The sequence below is a fragment of the Rhinolophus sinicus genome, linkage group LG04, assembly GCF_036562045.2.
Source record: "Rhinolophus sinicus isolate RSC01 linkage group LG04, ASM3656204v1, whole genome shotgun sequence".
Classification (NCBI taxonomy): Eukaryota; Metazoa; Chordata; class Mammalia; order Chiroptera; family Rhinolophidae; genus Rhinolophus; species Rhinolophus sinicus.
Genome location: NC_133754.1, coordinates 158723904 through 158741250, shown reverse-complemented (window position 1 = coordinate 158741250; position 17347 = coordinate 158723904). Strand labels below are relative to the sequence as shown.

Sequence of the window (17347 nt, the reverse complement as noted above, 5' to 3'; positions counted from 1 at the left end):
TAGGACATAGCTACTTGTGGCCAATTTCTTTGTAGAAAATAATTCAGAAATATCAATGAACCTCTACTACATGTACCTATTTTTATATTCAACTGAGATCTACTCAATACTGTTTTTAGTTGTTCAAAAATATACTGTATAGAAAAGAATATTTGATGAGATAAATCTGATCTCATATTTTATAGTTAAATTTTGGAATAGAAAAACTTAAAACTTGATCACTGATGAAAAACAAAAGTCATTCTCAAAGTTTATCTACCTTTCTTTAGTTTATTGATTCCTTTCTTCCACAATGTTTAAACAATAATAATGACCTCAACTTCTTTCTTCTTACCTTTCTTTCTTATAGTAACCGTAACTACAGTAAACATTTTGGAATATTTCATTCCAAATATTTCCTATGAAAATCTACACACATATATATGTATATTTACATAAAAACAGGATTATACTTCATATGCTGTTCAGTAATTTATGCATTGCATTTAATGGATTAGTAACTCCTTCATATTCAATATATATTTCTACATCATTTTTTAAATCGCTGAAGAGTATTCCATTATATGGGTCATATTGTAAATTACGTAAGTCAGCTGCCATGTTAAATATTTGGGTTGCCTGAAAGTTTTATTATTTTACACAGTTCTGAGATGAACATTCTTGCAGCTGTATCTTTGCAAAAATCCATAACAGAACTCCAGAAAGGTTATACAAATGTACTTTCCCAGCACAACTTCCCTAACATTGAATATTATTATTTTTTTCCTTCTTCTTTTTTTTTTTTAAATTTATTGGGGTGAGAATTGTTAGTAAAATTACATAGATTTCAGGTGCACAATTCTGTATTACATCATCTATAAATCCGATTGTGTGTTCACCACCCAGAGTCAGCTCTTTCCAGAATATTATTATTATTGAGGCTTTTTTTTTCTTCTTTTTAATTTGTAAGGGCTTTTTATATATTACAGATACCCACGTATTTTATATATATAATAATCTTTTCCAAGTTGTGGTTTGTCATTTAATTTTATTAATGGTCGCTGGATGAACAATTTTTTAAAACATATTCCCCCTTTTCCTTTACTGTTTCTGACACAGGCGTCTTTATTTTCTAATAAGAGTGTTTAATCCAATACATTTATTTATTGTGATACTCGATATATTTGGTCCTATTTTTGTCCTCATACTTTTTGTTTTTTACAAGTTCTTGCTGTTTCCATTTTTTCCCTATCATTTGTTAGATTGTTTAAGTTTCCTTTGCCTCATTTTAAATTAGAAATCTTGAAATTACATGGCTTTTTCTTCTTATAATTAAAACAAATAAATGTTTATTTTGTTGGAATTCTTTATGGTCTGCATTATTATAGTTTTTTAAATTGTATCTGTTCCTTAGATAATTTTATAAAATTTATATTAATTAAAACAAACAGATTAACAGGAAGTATTCAGGCATGTACACTATTGCTGCTCATTGTATTCTCTGACTTTTCCAATAAATTCACAAATGAATAACAGCTTGGCTGTGTCATCTATTTTTCTCAGAATGCTCTGGCCTCTAGAGATTTCTCCACTGCCTTCTGGTATTTAGTATTGCACAGGAGAAGTTTGATGCAAATTTGATGTGTGTGTGTGTGTGTGTGTGTGTGTAAAAATGTGTTTTTTGTGTGTCTGGATGTTCATATGACTTTTGTTTGACATTCAGAAGTTTCACTAGCATATATTTAGATGTGGGTCTTTTTTCTCCCTCATATCAAGTGTGTGCTCTTTTGATCATTTTGCTTTGGATTGCTTCTCCTCTATCTTCTCCGTTCACACTGTGAATTAGGATTATCTCAAGTTTCCTTGTATTTCCTATACTGAGTTTGTTTCTGGGGTCATCTCTGATTCCTTTTTTAATCTCCCAGTTCTTCATATATGCCTTCTCTTCCTTTGGACTTGCTGGTTGGCCTTCAGTAGGCTTTGAGCTATCTTTCTATCCTTGACATTGTAAAACTCTGAAATTTCAACTGAATGCTTTTATATAGTGTAATAGCTAACAAATGAGGCATTTATCAAGTAGAGTTCAGGAAAGAGAAAATTCAGATTCTTCATTACAGCAAGAATATGAATATGACTCATGAGTTTTCACTTTAAATTCTTTACACAGATAACTGGGACTCTGGCATTACAGAGATCCATGGTGTGGCTTGCAGGGATGTATAAAGTAAAAATGGAAGTTTCTTGATCTCCGTAATTTATAAGAGGTTAGGGCATCTATAGTTACCCAGGGCTTCAGAAACCCTCTTTGAATGAGCAGAAAGTCCAGTTGGTGGGAAGATGAAATGACAAAGATGGGTGGAGGACAGTATTGCCAGAAGGTGTAAGCCTTAAATAAGCCAAAGATATCGACATAAAGAGGGAAGAGTAATGGTATAGAAGCAGCCATAGCAAGTGAGAAAGAAGTTGATCCTAATTAACCTAATTCAGAGGCATGTAGGTCAAGAAAGAGTAAGCAAGTAAGCATTTGAGAGGGCTGCAGGGGAAACAGTATTTTTTGTGGAGGGCCAGGTTTCAAGACAGATTTAAAGCCTGTATGGGATCAGCTGAACAGTTCCAGCAAGCCAGGACCAGAATGAATGATTGCTTCCAAGTGAACCCTCCTGAGGAGTCTCCGGGAGGGTGGAAGGCTCTTCAGGAGAAGGCAGTGGAACCCAAGTTTGAGTGGACTCCAAGGGAACGCTATACCAGTTGGGCAGGCTGGAAAAAGATCAATTAGTGTCCAGAACCTTCAGCAGGTAACTACAAAAGCAAAGCAAAGCAAAGCAAAACAAAACAAAACAAAACAAAACAAAACAAAGCAAAGCAAAGCAAAGCAAAACAAAACAAAACAAAACAAAACAAAACAAAACCCAACAGTAGATCTTGGCAGATTCAGGGGAAAGGGTGCTGTTTTCTCTGAAGTCAGTTCCAGCCTAACACTATCTTAAAAATTTATATTCACTGGGGTTATTAATCCTCAAGGCCATTTTTAGATAAAGAGTTTAACATACATTAGAGGCCAAAATTAAGATGTTAAGCAGAAAGGGCTATAGATTTAATTCAGAGCTGATTATACAACCTTTTACGAATCATTCTTAACTGTTCTGCACTAAAATACTTCTTATTTTTAAAAGACTGCTCATGACAATGTCTGAGCACCTTCTCTGTTATCATGGGCAAATAAGACCATATTTGTAGGAGTTCTTTGGAAGAAAAAAGAAAAAAAATATGCTATCAAACATAGCTGCCAAACTAGAAATTCTTGCTAAAAAAATTATAATGATAACTTAATGCAGAGACCAGGATAAAACTAAGACAACCTAGGATTTACCATTTTTATGAAAACTAAGTTTAAACTACTTTGAAATGAAATAACAACTTCTATCTCTATGCTCTATATATTTTCTATTCTTGAGAATCATATTCAACATCACTAGTGGCCTAAGAAACACAAATTAAAACAGTAAGTTTGTAATGTATCAAGTATCACAATAAAACATTTTCTCCTTATCTGACTGGCCAAACTTTTAAAAAATCAATTATAGTTAGTATGGAGAGCATTCTTAAACACTGCTGGCAGGCGGATACTCTGATATAATCTTTTAGAAGAGCAATTTGGCAATATTTACCTGGCCATAAATGTACATATCCTTTAATTATACAATTCCATTTAGAATTTGACTTACCGAAATACTCTTACATGTATGCAGATAGAAAGATGTTTACTGCAGCATTCTTTGCTTAAAAAAATGGGTAACAATATAAGTCTAAATGTACTGGTAGAGAAATTGCTGGGTGAACTGGTACATGCATACAATAGAATGAAAGCTAGCCATTAGAAAGGTAGAACTTTATGAGTTGATACAGAGACACATTCACAAATTTTTCAAAGTGGAAAAAAATCAAGTTGTAAGTCCGTGTGTAGGACAGTACCCGTATTTTTATTCGTTTAAAAAGACTCTTTAAAATTACAATCAATAATTGTCATATTATTTACATAAGAAACACATATGTCACACATTCATATTTTTGTTTGTTTCAATCTGAATTTCATCTCAACAATAATTCATATTTATTCAGTAAAAGGCTGTGAGTACACTTCAATTATAAATGAGAAAAATGTTTGTGCTTTTTATCACGTCTTTGGGAAATATAAATTAAAGGGAAAAGAGCCTTCCTTTTTTTTTAGATACATCTACAGCCCTCTTGGTCTTTGAAATTTTGATCAGAACCTCCCATTTATAAGATGATGCAAAATAACAATGTGCTAAAATTTAATGTGCTACAAATAACTGAAATGCCTTCAAATTTACTTTTTTTTTAATCTAAGAAAAGAACTAAGATGAGCAGATTCAAAGCACTGGTGGCTTTTCCTTCCTGCATAAGACTATTGCACCAACAAGAGCCGTCAATAAGCCGCATCAACCCAGGCTACATACGGACCTCGGGACACAACTGCTAAATGTGTGCATGTTTTCATCGAACTATGCACGAATAGGTACATATATTTTACATGTTATCTATTACCTACCTCTTTAATTTCCACTTTTACTCAGCAAGCACATTAAGCCATGGTAGCCCCTTAGGCCCAGATAGGTAATAATGATCTATTATTACCTATCTGGGCCTAAGGGGCTACCGTGGTTTTACAATATTTATTGATGCTGCCTCCTGACGAATCATTCCGTAGGATCCCCATCCTGAGATATTAGGGCACCGCTTTACATGATCAGTGGCCAAAGGGAGACAACTATCATTGTATACAGTACAGGATAAACATTCTTTTAGGTAGGTTGGCAGATAGTTACAAGTTAGCACATTGTCCTCAAAGCTTGATAAATTCGTTCTACGCAGGATACTCACGTCAGCATAGTGGCCTTTCATGTCACATCGGTCACAGCGCTTTCTCCAGGAAGATCTTTCAAGACATCTGTGAGTGGAAGACATGGGCAGAGAACAGTCGAAGCAAAAGCGTGCTGGACAGGCATACTGGAGGTGTCCTCTCTCGGAGCAGAGGCAGCAGGGGCGGACTTTCTACATGACAGACAAACAGAAACTCTCTTTAGCAAAATACTTGTCTTAAATGTGAGAAGGTGAATTTTTCTTTTTCTGTATAATTCCATAAAAAGTTATTTCCAATGTGAGAACCCAATGAAGGTCAAATCTAGAGCATAATTATAAAATCAAACAAAATGTCTGAAATCAGAGCTTTAACAAAAGCTATGTGTATCTTGTGGTTGCCAAAAAGGCTTATTAGTCTGCGTGTACTATCAGCTGGCATCTCTACCTGATGCCTTGTCTTGTACAGACACTGGCAAAGCAGAATGCATTTGAGAGGGAAAGTAGGATTTCGAGGACCTGGGAAGTGAGTCATAGGAAGAACAGGTACAGAAAGAGACTGCTTTGCCTGGAGAAGCAAAGAAACAGGAAACATATTGAGAGCTGTCCAAATATTTGAAAGACAATCATTTGGAAGAGCGAGTAGATAATAGAAGGAATGTTTGTTAAGGGCTTACTATGTGTCAGAGAACATCTAAGAGCTTGAGTTCTGTGTTGTTCCAAAGGTTGATGTATCTGTTTAATTAAATCAGTAAACATTTATAAATGCCTAGAATTATAATTTTCTAACAATGAAAATTATCCCATGATGAAACAAGCTGTCTCATAAAGCAGAAGGCTTGGAAGTGAAAAGGGTCTCAGGAATCACCTGATTCAATCTTCGTATTTTATAGACAAGAAAACAGAGACACAGAAAATGAAATGATTTGCCTAAAGTTGTCCAACTACTAATGGGAATCTGGAATCGAGTCCAGGTTTTCCTGACTCTAAATTTGTTCTTCTTTCTCTACTATTCTAGGCTATGACTTACACGAAAATTTAACAAGAAATTTAACACATATATTACATAAGATTTGAATTCTAAGGTTACAGGGTTTCAACCCTAAGATTTTGATTTTAACAAGGCAGAAAGAAACATTAAATATTTCACATACTTGTGGGAAGGGGCAGTTTTTTGACAAATGGCCACATTTATCACAATTTCTACAGGTAACATTTTTGTTGGTTGTATAGTATCGGTGAGTCCATCTTCCAGATGATCTATTATTACCTATCTGGGCCTACGGGGGAGAAAAAATCAAAAATTAAAATAATTATTTCACTCTGTTCAAGAGAATTAACAGTCATAGTCTGTTCAATATAGAACCCAGCAACAGAAACTCTGTGTTCTTAAAAGGAGTCAGAGAAACCTAAAAGGGGTGCCATAAAGACAACTCTACTTTTTGCCTGTCCCTCCTCCCCATTTTTGTTTTCTTACACGTCTCCATATGGTTCCATTTCTTTTGTATCTTTCTCTACTTGTGGTTCAGGTCTAGTAGGTCCTGATAGGCATCATTTAGACATTCTGGGCACATTCAGAATCAAAGATATTGCTGACTTCTATATCTGAATGTATACCATATTTTTCTGAAGGAGAAGCTTGCTTAAATTTTTAGTTAGGGGATAGTGTTTTTTTTCCTTAATGATTTTTGTCTTTTATAAAGTTATAAAACTACATAGCTACTGAATATATTCGTTCTTTTGAATAGCCCAGGGTTACTGCCTAACAACTGGATTATAATTTCTAAGAGAGAGTGAGATAATTCCCTCCCATGGAATCCTTTTAAAACCCATTCTGCCTACAATGACCCAAATCTAGCTGCCCCATATTCTAGCCATATTCTGTCCCACATTCTAGTATCTTGCAAGAGAATATTAGCAAGGCATATCCTACAGATATCTAACGAGGACTCTGTAAATGCCAACCATGCTTTTATCTTGTTTGGTAGAATTCCTTCTTTGAAAAAACTTTCATCTTTTTACGTGTTACTACTGAATTGGCCAAGTTGGCCCCAAGAAGACACAATCTAATTATCTCTTAAAACTTTTCTTCTATCAAGTTGTAAAATTATTCTCTTTTCTAGCCATCTGCTACAATTAAGGCTAATAAACACCTGCCAACATCCTAAATATAGTCTAACCATTTCCTTACACTGAAGCAGCAGTTATTTCCGGTGTTGATCTTCAGTGGTACCAGGCAATATGAGCTGAGAGGACTCACCACGGAAGACAAGAAATAAGGGAAAGGGGACTAACTCATGGAAATGAATTGACTGACAAAAATCAAGGCTCAACCACACTTCTGAAAAAAATTCAATCACCCATATACTGAAATCAAACTTTTTCTTACAAGATACTTGGGCTGTTGCTCTTTTAAAAAAGTTTATTAAGTTTAAAAAGTTTATTAAGTTATCATAATGAAGTGAAAGGAAACTACGAAAGGAAATTATTAATCTATTATTCATAACTTCAAAAACAATTTGATTTTTACCTCAATGTCTTTGTCACTGATGAACCAGTTTACACAAGCTTCTCCTATAAAACAAATAAAATGTTACTGAATCTTGATACCTTTAAAGCATTTATAAATTGACAATAAATTATTCACGTTTGTAGTACTGAAATTGGACCCCAAAGGTGTAGTGAGATGTGAATACCTTGACCTCTTATCTTGGCTCCATTATGGCTTGTGTGGCTCTGAACAAACACTTAACCTCTTTTAACCTCAGTTTCTTTACCTATAAAATGGGAATAGTATTTGCCCTGTGTACCTACAAAATAATGCAAGAATTCTATGAGATGTACAAAAACGCTTCGAAAACCATCAAACAGTAAACAAATATAAGAAAACTGGTGAAGGGGCAGCAGGATGGCTCAGTTGGTTAGAGCGCAAGCTCTGAACACAGGGTTGCCAGTTCAATTCCCACATGGGCCAGTGAGCTGCGCCCTCCACAACTAGATTGAAGGACAATGACTTGGAGTTGATGGGCCCTGGACAAACACACTGTTCCCCAACAAAAATTAAAAAAAGAAAAGAAAATTGGTGAAGGGACCAAAAATCCAACCACAGAAGCACAAAGAAACCTTACCCGGACTTCCCTTATATCTCACTATATAGCAGAACTTTGAGAGTCAGCAACCCCCATACCCACCCCCATCCTAGAGGTCTCATGTCAGGTAAGTGACCTTGGGTACCAGTACATTCCCCCAAAATTGTGTAAACAAGCATCATCAAAACCTTCCATCCTCTGAAGCCCTAAACCCTCCCCCTTGTTAAACTGGTATGCAAACCTTTACCTTTGACTATTCAGTGAGTTACTCATTTTGGAATGCTCCCACACTTTGTCTGTTCTCTTGTTAATCTCTCTATTGTCAGTTGACTCGAAGGCCCCCAACCATTCTGATCCAAGTAGGTAGAAGAAAGGTTTTTTTTGTTCCAATATCAGTATTAACTGTGTCCACTAGCTTCCCATTATAGTTGACTTTAATTATAACATTTTAAAAAAATTAGACTTTGAATACTATCTCATGATTAGGGCTAGGAATTCAGTACTGTGGTTTTTTTGTGTGTTTTTTTTTAACATTAAAAATAGTGAAATAAAAAAGCAAAAAAGGAGGCCAAATATCCAGAAACCACTAACTGGTCTAAAAACACAACTGTAAAAACCTAGGGGGCGTGGGAGCACTCCATTTTTCTTTACCAGCTGTTTTCTTCTCTTTGCACTGCTCCTTCGCAAACCTGCACATGGCTGCTTTTCCTCTGGTCCACCCATGGCCAAGGAGGAAGGGACCTATGACTAATGCAGAAGCTAAGATGTCAACAAAGGGCTGAAAGATTTGTTTTCTCCCCCCAAAGCAAAGTTAACATTTCCTCCTTCCTCCCATCTAGCCCTCTTCTCTATCTCAAAAACACAAATTGAGCTTGACTCTTTTCTTTGAAAGGAATTTTGAAGCGACATGAAGTAATCTACATTTTCCCAGGCCTACCAGGAGTAAGTGTCTAGAGATATATTTTAAAATAAAATACTTTTACTAAGAAAACCCAAGAGGCTGCTTTACAAAAACACCAATCCATAGGCGAGCAGAGATGTTATGCTGATGATTATTTCCTTTGTAGAATTTGGAGGCTGCATCCATCTTCCGAGAGTGGAGAATACATTAAATAGCAGCAGCTTCCAGTCCTTCGTCATCACCATCCCCACTATTATTCTTTCATTCAAAGGATTCGTCTGAGGAGCATGCTTTGCTGTAACTGTCAAAGCTGCCTTTTGTATCTCAATATCCTTCATCATTAAAACTCAAAATGACCACTTAAACTCACTTTAATTATAAAACTCACTTCATATTGTCCTTAAAAAAATGAATTCCAAAAACCAGTGAAATGCAAAACAGCAACTGTTACCACCCCCAATCCCCAATAAATTTACACACAACAGACAACAGTGAAAAAAGGGAAGGTTTGAGAGGGAGCTGGACTCCATTTTGATTGTTTTAACATTCCTGTAGAATTCAGCAATATTCTGTACTAACGCCTCTTCAACAAGCTACAGTATATTCTTACTGTAGAAAATCTACCAACAAGTATACAAAAAAGGTTTCAATTATAGATGTAATCAGGCTTCTCCGCGATAAATGACAATGGACATGACCAGGAACACGTAAGTCAACTCTTGGCTCTACCCCTGGTTCCAGTTTTGGTTTGACCTTGGAAATGACAGCTGACTCCTGCCCTCGCCCTTTTGTCTATCTTGTCCGAGTCTTAACTCCAAGTCCCAACCTAATGAGAGCTTTGTCTAAGGTTAACTCATTAGAACTTCCACAGGCAGCCAATTCTCCACTTTGTTAAATTCCTGCTATGGAACCTGGTAGAAACCTGAGTCCCAACCCTAACTCTAATTTGCTGTGTGGCTCTTGGCAGGTTATTTACACTTTCTGGGTCTGGATAACAATGGGTTAGATTAAATGGTATCCATGGTAACTTATAGCACTAAATTTCTGTGATTCTATCAGATTTTTCATTCAGTACTGAATGAAATACATTGTCATTTCATCTGCATTCACTACATCCTCCAGGTCTTTGCGACCAGCATAGGGTTATCTTGCCTTAAAGACAACTTCCACAGGGCCCAGGAGCACTCATTTGCCATGTGTTCACGACCCAATGACATAGACTATCAAATGGGATTGCCCTAAAAATGCCTAATACCAACTTTTAGATCCTTGTCTTGCTAATATCCAGGACAGTGATTCTTTTCAGACTTCAGAATTGTAATCAGAGCAAAAATCTGATAGCTCCTTCTTTGCATTAGATCAACTCAGTTTAATAAATATGTATTGAAAGGTTACAATGAGCAAGGTGCTATGGGGAAAACAAAGATGAATAAGAGCTTATAACCTAGTAAAACACAAGGAGACAAATGAAACGAGTAGGAGAAGACCAAACAAAATACTATGGTAAATTCAGAGGAAGGCTAGATGTCTGAATTTAAGGAAGGAAGGGGAAAAAAGTCACAGAAGGTTGTGCCATAAAGGAAACTTTATTAAGGTGTAATTTACATATTATAAAATATACCCATGTAAAAAACACAGTATGATGCAAATTGACAAATGTATACACCTGTGTAACCACCACAAAAATCAACTGTAGAACCTTTCCATTATCCCAGATGTTACCTTGTGCATATTTGCAGCTAATCCCCAACCCCAGGCAACCACTGATTTGCTTTGTGTCATGATAGATTTGTTTTGCCTGTTTTAGGGCCACATATAATCATATATTTTGTACCATTTTTGTCTGGCTTCTTTCACTCTGAGTATTTGTGAGATTCATTCACGTTGCTGGGTAGCAGTAGTTTGTTCCTTTCTTATCGCTGAGTAGTATTCCATAGTGTGGATATAATAATTTGTTTAACTGTTCATCTCCTAATGAACATTTAGGTTGTTTCCAGTTTGGGGCAATTATAAATAAAGCAGCAATAAACATTCTAGCAGAAGTCTTCCTTTTAAATTGACATTAAGTACTCATTTTCCTTGGGAAAATACCTAAGAGTAGAATGACTGAATATGGTAAACGTATCTTTACCTTTATACGAAATTGGCAAATTTTTCCAAAGTACTTGTGCCACTGTACATTCCCATCAGCAATGTAAGGGAGTTCCAGTAGCTTCCTAATCTCACCAACACTTGGAGTAGTCAGTCTTTTAAATGTTAGTCTTAGAATGGGTGTGAAGTAGCATTGCATTAGGATTTTAATGGGTGTTACTCTGATGATTAATGATGTTGAGCATCTTTTCATGTATTTATTTGCCATTCATATATGAAGTCAGACAATTAAGTTCACGAACTTGTTGCAATGATGTTGCTAACCCTTTTTAATATCAGAGGGATTATTCATTACGAATTTGTATCATCTGGACAGTTAACCACGTTTACTATTTGGAAGTGCTGAAAAGGCTGTGTGAAAAAGTTAGACAAAAACAACCTGAACTTTTCCCCCACAGTTCATGGCTCTTTCATCACGACAATGCACCAGCTCACAGGACACTGGCTGTGAGTTTTTAGCCAGTAAACAAATGACTGTATTGAACACTCTCCCTACTCACCTGATCTGGTCCCTAAATGACTTCTTTCTTTACCTGAAGATAAAGGAAATATTGAAAGGAAGACATTTTGATGACATTCAGGACATCAAGGGTAACATGACCACAGCTCTGATGGCCATTGCAGAAAAAGTTCCAAAATTGCTTTGAAGGGTGGACTAGACGCTGGCATTGGTGCATAGCTTCCCAAGGGGAGTACTTTGAAGGTGACCATAGTGATATTCAGCAATGAGGTATGCAGCACTTTTTCTAGGATGAGTTCACGAACTTAATTGTCTGACCTCATATCTTCTTTCAAAAGCTGTTCAAAATTTTGGCCCGTTTTAAAATTGGGTTATTTTTCACTCTTTTTTTTGGGGGGGGGGGGCGAGGGTTGCCTGTTTTGTTTTTAGTAAATCATGAATTCTTTATATATTTTAGACACAAGTCTTTTATCAGACATGTGATATACAAACATTTTCTTCCAGCATGGCTTGCTTTTTCATTTTTTAAAAAAGTGTTAAGAAAGTAAGAGTTTTAACAAATTTGACTTTTCCTTTTACGATTAATGTTTTCTGTGCCCAAAGAAATCTGCCTGTGCAAGGGTACAAGCACTCTCTCTGTTTTCTTCTACAATTCTATAGTTTTAGCTTTTTATATTTAGTTACTACCCATTTCCCCCATGTGAATATACAGTTGTTCCAGTATCATTTGTTGGCAAGATTATCCTTTCTTCATTAAATTACCTTAACAACTTTGTTGAAGGTCAGTTGGCCACATACAAACATGTGGGTCAAATTCTGGAAGTTCTGTTATGTTACACTGAGCTATATATACAAGGTTGATCACAAAATATGGTAAATGTTTACATTTAAAAAAATATTACAGTAAAAGACACATTGCCATTAACTCCCCTCAAAATACAATCCCTTGCTTTAAACACATTTAATCCCATTGTTCTTGCCAATTGGTGAAGCAGTTCTGGAAGTCGTTTTTCGTGAATATCTTTAGTTGCACTGTTGTGGCTGCGTCGATGTCCTGAATCATTTTGATTTGGGGAAAGAGCCAGAAGTTGCAGGGTGCCAGATGCGGTGAATAAGGTAAATAAGGACACACCGTAATGCTTTTATTTGACAGAAATTGCCGCATACCAGAAGTGATGTGTGACACAGAGCGTTGTTATGATGGAGGATGATTTATGGCACACTTTAGAACACACCTTCTCTCAACCATAGCTCACACCTGACTGACTGCACCGAACAAGTTGAAACTTGTCACACACTGTTACTAAGGTTCAACGTACCGCTTCCCATATTAAACATCCCTGCCTTTTTGTTGGGTGGCTTTTGGCAGCAGCATTCACCGTATTTGATCACAACGGAAAGGCTCCATGTCACACATCGCTTCTGGTATGGCAATTTCTGTTAAATAAAAACATTACGGTGTGTCCTCACCCACCTTATTCACCGGATCTGGCACTGTGCGACTTCTGGCTCTTCCCCAAAGTCAAAATGACCATGAAAGGTAAACGTTTTTTAATCGATTCAGGACATCGAGGCAGCCACGACAGCGCAACTAAAGACACTCACAAAAGAAACCTTCCAAAACTGCTTTAGAAAGTGGCAAGAATGATGGGTGTGTTTGAAGTGAGGCAGAGTATTTTGAGGGGTATTAATAGCAATGTGTCTTTTACTGTAATTAATTTTTTTATTGAAATATTCACCGTCTTTTGTGATCACACCTCATACATCTATCATTATACCATTTTACAGTCTTCATTACTACTAAAGCTTTATTTAAAAATCTTGAAATCATGTAGAGTAAGCCTTCCAACTCTTTTGTTCTTTTTCAAGATTGCTTTGGCTATTCTGGACCCTTTTGATTTCTATATAAATTTTAAAATAAACATCAATTTCTACAAAAAAAACCTCCTGGGATTTTGATTGATATTGTGCTATATCATAGATCAGCTTGGGAAGCTATATTAACTATATCAAGCCTTCCAAAACATGAATATGGTATATCTCTTCATTTTTTTTGGTCTTTAATTTTTCTAAGCAATGTTTTACAGGATTCAGCAAACAGGTCTTGCATATATTTTATTAAATTTATCTGAGTATTTCATGTTTCTTTCTGTTATTGCAAATGTTTTTTTTTTAATTCCATTTTTCAATTTTTGGTTACAAATTTATAGAAATGCAATTGGTTTTTATTTACTTACCTTGCATCCTGCAAATTTGCTAAGTTCAATTTAGTTCTAGAAGCTTCTTATAGATTGCTTCAAATTTTCTGAACACACTATTGTATCACCTGTGAATCAAGACAATTTACCACCTCCTTTCTGATCCATATGCCTTTTATTTCTTTTTCTTACCTCTCTGCATTACATAAGACCTCTAGTACGATACTCAATATACGTGGTGACAGTAAATAATCTTTGCTTTATTCTCAATCTTAAGGGAAAAAATATTCAGTCTTTCACAGTTAAGTATACCATTTACTGTAGATTTTTCATAACCAGTTGAGGAAATTCCTTTCTATTCCTAGTTTCTTGAATTTTTAATATGAATACGTGTGAACTTTATCAAATGCCTTTTCTGTACAATTGAAATGGCCCCATAGTTTTTCCTCTCACTTTCTATTAATATGCTGAATCACAGTGATTCATTTTCAAATGTTAAACCAACCTTGTGTTCTGGGATTAACCCCACTTAGTTAGGATGTATTATTCTTTATAATATATTGCAGAATTCAATTTGCTAGTATTTTATTAATAATTTTTACATCTGTATTCATGAAAGATAGTGATTTATACTTTTCTTATAATGTTTTTGTCTGGTTTTGATATTGGGATAAAACTGGCCTCATAAGAGTTGGGAAGCGTTGGGAAGTTGGTGTTATTTCTGCCTTAAATATTTGACAGAATTTACCAGTTGGAGTTTTTCTTGTTTGTGGGCCAGGAACTTTACTTGTAGAAAGGTTTTAAAATAGTAATTCTATTTCTTTAGTAGGTATGGAGCTATTTACATTTTCTATTTCTTCTTGGGCCAGTTTTTATAATTTGTGATACTAGTAAAAAGGCACAAACAACATAATGGAAGAAGAGGTAAAAGGATAGTAAACAGTACAATTTGATTGGAACAAAGGGTGTAATAATTCCTTTACTAGGAATTTCCACAGACCTTTTTTATATATAAAGAATACTGAGAATTAAGATATTACTACTTATAAGAAGCTTTGTACCTGAACTGCATATGAAGACTTCATTAACATTAAACCTATTTATCCAGTTAAGAGGTTTTCCATTATAAATGGTATACTGTTGAGTGTCTGGATTTTGTTTCAGGTGAACTTTAAGTCTTGCTTCCTACTGTGCGAAGTCTCCAAGGAACAGTACAGCAGGACTCTTTCTGCCAGGGTAGTAACGCTGAAGACAGAGCTAGTAAAACAGTATTATAGGGTGCTCTGTTAACACTAAACAACCACCAGAATATTTCATCTCTTTTGAAATAACCTTCAAAGCAAAAGAGTGAACCCAAAAGAAAAGTGAACCCATACACTTACACATTTTTAAAACATTTTCTCCCATTTGTGGAACTATTCTGCTTTCTCTTTCTCTCTCTCTCTCTCTCTCTCTCAATTACTGCATGATAATAAACATCTTTCATATTTATGGTGATTCAGTCTATAAATTGTTTTAAATATATGTTTTATCTGCAGAACAACCCTATATGTTATGGTTACACAAATGTTCACTTTTTAATGTGTGCTGCCTACACAAAAATGGCAACTGGTGCTATCTGTGAAATGCAGCTATTTACCCATAACATTGCATTCAGTTTTCAAAAGAGCTAAGGAAGAGTTTGGACTAGATTTCTTAAGATGAAGGCCAGTTCACACTCTGCTTCAGGTATTCTTAATCTGCCTACATTCTGGTGGGTGTGAATAGCTGAAGATCACTCCTTTGCTGAAAGAGCAGCCATAGGTAATTATAGAGCCAGTTCTCTCTACCTTTGGAATAATCTGATAGAAAATAGGAGTTAGCAAAATGCTTTTCCAAAGATCACCAGAGATTACAGGAGGACTCAGTTGAGTACATGCAGCTGGTCATTTGCAGAACAGGTGCCAGGGACTGAGAACAATCTTTTCCTGAGCCTAATACCCTATAGCTCCTTCTTATAAGGAAGCCGTAGATGCCTTACATGTTCTAGATTATCCCAATGTCTAACATGTAAAATTGTAAATTTCATTAAATTTAGTGAGAGGATGTGTATTTATGATTTTCTTAGCATCCAAAGGACTTGAATTTAATATTCAGCAAATCAGCTATAAAAACTTATTTTGCCACTACTAATTATCTAAGGATGTGAATGCAACTTTCCTCAAAGTGTAAAATGTTTCAATAAATATTTACTGAATAGCTCTCTTGGAAAAGACAGTGTAGGAAGCAGAAAGATGACTAAGACACGTGGCTTGCCATAGAGTAGTATCTGCTGTTTTGGGTTAAAGAATCTAAAAAGGATTACTGTGTTAACTCAATAACCATGATAATTTTTTTTGAAATAGAAGGATGATTCCATTGACAAAGTTTTAAAAAAGATAAAAAGTCCTCTATTATTTGGGAAAAATAGGTTATTTAACAAGAAATCCTGAATGTAGCCTACAAATGAGCAATGCTCTTATGATGACTGTATCGTCTGTCTCACAATACTAAGTAGGTAAAGGCTTCAGCAACTGTTTTCTCCTCAAATAATCTGTGAGTCTATAGACAGCCCACAGCTGGGGACTGGGAGAGAAGAGACACTGGTTGGTATCTCCATGTAATCACTAAGGAACCAAGTTTGGGGACCTTCTCAATATCTAGTCTCCCACCCGCAGTATCCAGCCAAAACGGACCCAGGGGATGGCATTCTTTCACTCCTCTAAAACACAGTGAAATGGTCAGGAAAACATAAAGAAGATAAAAGTGGAGACGATCGTGAATAACCCTTTCACCAGATAACATGAGGTTAAATAATTAGGCAGTTATAGCATAGAAGACAAATTAATATGATATTTCTAAATGTATTGCCCACACTCCCTTATATATCTTAATATTTTAAACTGAAAGGTTCTACTGTTTGTAATTTAACACTCCCAGTGCTTTTCCATCTCTGTACTTTTGCTCATTTTATTCCCTTAGTCTCCAACACTGTCTTCCTCTTTGCTCAATTTCCCACCCAACCCAGTCCCATTTCCATGCTTCCATATTTTGAATATTCTTTAAGGCTCAGCTCCTCTTACTCAATGCATGTGTGTAATAGTGAGTGCTTTTCTCACTTGACCTCTCTGAGCATTTCCAATTCTCTTAGCTGATATAACAAAATACTTTCCTAGTTTTTTTCCCCCTTGGTGGTTTCCTCTTCCTCCATCAGAATGGTTGGCTCCATTCTTTGCCCTCTGTCTCCTCATTCTACATTCTTTGCCCCAGGATATGTCAGACAGGCTCACGGAGGGAACCAAATCTGTATCTCTAGGCCAAATCTTTTCTTGAGATCCTGATCTATGAGACATCTGGATTAGATATCTTATAGGTAACTCAAGCTCATAATCACTAAAAATGAATTCTTCATTTTCTCCCCATTCCTTGCATTTCTCTCTTAAAAACAACCCTATTTCTCCTCCTTGTATCCTCTATCTCAATAACTTGCACCATAGTCTATTTTCCAAATCAAAAACCTCAATTCTTCCCTCTCACCTTTCATATAATACTCACCAAATCCTGAAAAGTCTCTACCCATAACAGCTTCAATGCCATTATGTTGGCCCAGAAACATTCAATTGCTCACCCAGATTATTAAAATAACTTCTGACTATCTCTAGTACCACAACCC

At 35.7% G+C, this 17347-nt stretch overlaps 1 protein-coding gene across 3 annotated transcripts in view; it reads right to left on the bottom strand.

Annotated features, from left to right (window-relative positions):
- Window positions 1-17347, bottom strand: part of ZCCHC7 (zinc finger CCHC-type containing 7) — a 190945-nt gene that overhangs the window by 26907 nt on the left and 146691 nt on the right. For all 3 annotated transcript variants that reach the window (XM_019729125.2, XM_019729120.2, XM_019729121.2), the window contains exons 3-5: window positions 7388-7431; window positions 6012-6137; window positions 4882-5052 (exon numbers count right to left, since the gene is read on the bottom strand). In XM_019729125.2, the coding sequence (XP_019584684.2) occupies window positions 4882-5052; window positions 6012-6137; window positions 7388-7431 (341 nt within the window). The remainder of the gene's footprint in view (window positions 1-4881; window positions 5053-6011; window positions 6138-7387; window positions 7432-17347) is intronic.